Source organism: Corvus hawaiiensis, chromosome 12 (assembly GCF_020740725.1).
Source record: "Corvus hawaiiensis isolate bCorHaw1 chromosome 12, bCorHaw1.pri.cur, whole genome shotgun sequence".
Lineage (NCBI taxonomy): Eukaryota > Metazoa > Chordata > Aves > Passeriformes > Corvidae > Corvus > Corvus hawaiiensis.
This window is the reverse complement of record NC_063224.1, coordinates 8,496,441-8,498,786: the sequence shown is the minus strand read 5'-3', so window position 1 is coordinate 8,498,786 and position 2,346 is coordinate 8,496,441. Positions and strand designations below refer to the sequence as shown.

The window sequence follows — 2,346 nt, the reverse complement described above, 5'->3', positions numbered from 1 at the left end:
AACAGACTCCCCAGGGAAGTGGTCACTGCACCAAGCCTGACAGTGCTTAGGAAGTGTGTGGACAACACTCTCAGGCACATGGTATGCTTTTTGCGGTTGTCCTGTGCAGGTTCAGGAGTTGGACTCGATGATCTTTATGGGTCTCTTCCAACTCATAGTATTCTATGTTCTATGATCCACCCCTCCTGGGAGGCCATCTGAGCACTCCAGCCCCACGGGGGCTGCCCAGGGCCATCCCACTTTCCAGTGGGGTGCTGAAATAGTCAGTCTCATCCTCAGGGGCAGCCCCATGCACCCCATAGCCACCCCTGGCGTGGGGGGCACCACTTCACCACAGCGCTGGACACATGGGGAAGCATCACGGGGCTGTCCCAAGTGTGCAGGACCTGGTGGCAGTGCCATGCCAGCGCTGTCACCCCCACAACCCGCGCAGTTCAGCGGCTCGATCCCCCGGGGTGCAGCACCCTGCCTGGGACGGGCGTGCGGGTGAGACACCCCGGCCTCCCCGCAGGGGGCTGGGAGCAGGGGTGGGCGGGCAGGTCCGTGACCCGGGTAAGCACGGCACGGCACGGCACGGCCCCACACTGGGCACGGCACGGCCCCGGGGTAGGGCACGGCGCGGCCCCGGGCACAGCACGGTTCCGGGGTGAGCACGGCCCGAGGGGGAGTACGGCACGGCACGGCACCGCCCCGGGTGAGCACGGCCCCGGGATGAGCACGGCCCCCGGGTGAGCACGGCCCCCGGGATGAGCACGGCCCCAGGGTGAGCACGGCACGGCACCGCCCCCGGTGAGCACGGCCCTGGTGCTGGCGGCCCCGCTGCACCGTGCGCAGCGCCAGCACCGCCCCGCGTCGTGCCCCATAAATAGCGGGCGGCCGGCGTTAGTCCGCACCGCTGCCGGAACCGCCGGACCGAGCTGATTCGAGCTAAGCTAGATTGAGCTAAGCAGAGCCGAGCCGAGCCATGGACCCCCAGGACTGCACGTGTGCCGCCGGTAAGTGCCCCGTCCTGTCCCGGCTGACTCCCGCCTAACTCCCGGCTGCCTGACTCCCGGCTGACTCCGCTCTCTTTCGCTCACTCCCCAGGTGATTCCTGCTCCTGCGCCGGGTCCTGCAAGTGCAAGAACTGCCGCTGCCGGAGCTGCCGCAAGAGTGAGTGGGGGTCTCAGGGAGGGGGGACTCAGCCTTGTCCTTGGAGGGAGCTGCCACTGCCCTGTGGGACATCCATGGGCACCTCTCTGCTCAATAGGGGAACTTCTTGTACTGTGGGACTCCCTGGGCGCCTTGCTGCTCCGTAGGGGAACCCCTCCTTGCCCTGTGGGACCCCATGGACACCTTCCTGCTCCGCAAGGGAGCTCTTTCTTGCTCTGTTGGACCCCCATGGGGACCTCCCAAGTCTTGCCCTGTAGACAACCCCTCTTGCCCTGTCGGACCCCGTATGGAGACCCCACCACTCCCTCTCTTGCCCTGTAGGACCCTAATGGGATCCTTCCCTCTTCCCCATGCCCATTGAGACAACCCCCCCCACCCCAGTTCCCCTCTAGGGGTCTGCCCCTGCCCTGCAGGGAGAACTCCAACCCTTTGGGATCATCAGCCCTGCTCATGCAGAGGTGACGTTCCCCACTCTCCACTAGGTCCCCCTGCCCCATGGAACACCAGTCCCTTCCACCTACCTCCTAACTCTTGTGTCGCCCCCAGGCTGCTGCTCCTGCTGCCCCGCGAGCTGCAGCAACTGCGCCAAGGGCTGCGTGTGCAAGGAGCCGACCAGCAGCAAGTGCAGCTGCTGCCACTGAGCCACTCGCCTCTGCCTGTAAATAGCCGGCACGGTTTGGGGATGGGGGGTGGGGGACACAAAAAAGCCTATTTTTTTTGGTTTTTCATGTTTTGTATGATCTGTACCAGTGGTGAAACTGGATGGAAATAAAGGAGTTTGTCTGGAGGTACGAGTGCTGCTGTTGGGGCTGGGTTGGAGGCTGAGCATTTTCGCCACTTGGGATACCTGTGTGGGAATTGTTGCTGCGGGATGGGAGACGGCTGCTCACAAACACTTCCCTAAGTGGGCTCTGCACCTCCTTGGGGGAGAAAAGGAGATTCACAGGGCACGGGATGGACCTCATCCTGCATGTGGGGTTGCTCTGGGCATCTCTAAGGTGCTGGTCTCCCCGGGAGGACAGGTGAGATACCCAGGGGTGTGGGCAAGCAAGGGAAGGAGGGGCTCCAGTCCCCTCCAGCCTTCCTTTGGCTTCATGGCAGGTGCCTCTGCACCACGCTTGGGGCTTCCTTTGGGTGAAAGCTTGTGGGAATAAGTGTGTTGGGTGGGAGGGTGATGTGTGCTGGCAACATGCA

General features: G+C 63.6%; 1 protein-coding gene across 1 annotated transcript; it reads left to right on the top strand.

Annotated features, from left to right (window-relative positions):
* The first annotated feature begins 851 nt into the window (after positions 1 to 851).
* On the top strand, positions 852 to 1,939 carry LOC125332293 (metallothionein-2). Its single transcript, XM_048317039.1, has 3 exons — positions 852 to 995; positions 1,087 to 1,152; positions 1,699 to 1,939. The coding sequence occupies exons 1-3, from the start codon at positions 965 to 967 to the stop codon at positions 1,791 to 1,793; spliced, it is 192 nt and encodes a 63-aa protein (XP_048172996.1). The 5' UTR covers positions 852 to 964; the 3' UTR covers positions 1,794 to 1,939.
* The last annotated feature ends 407 nt before the right edge of the window (positions 1,940 to 2,346 follow it).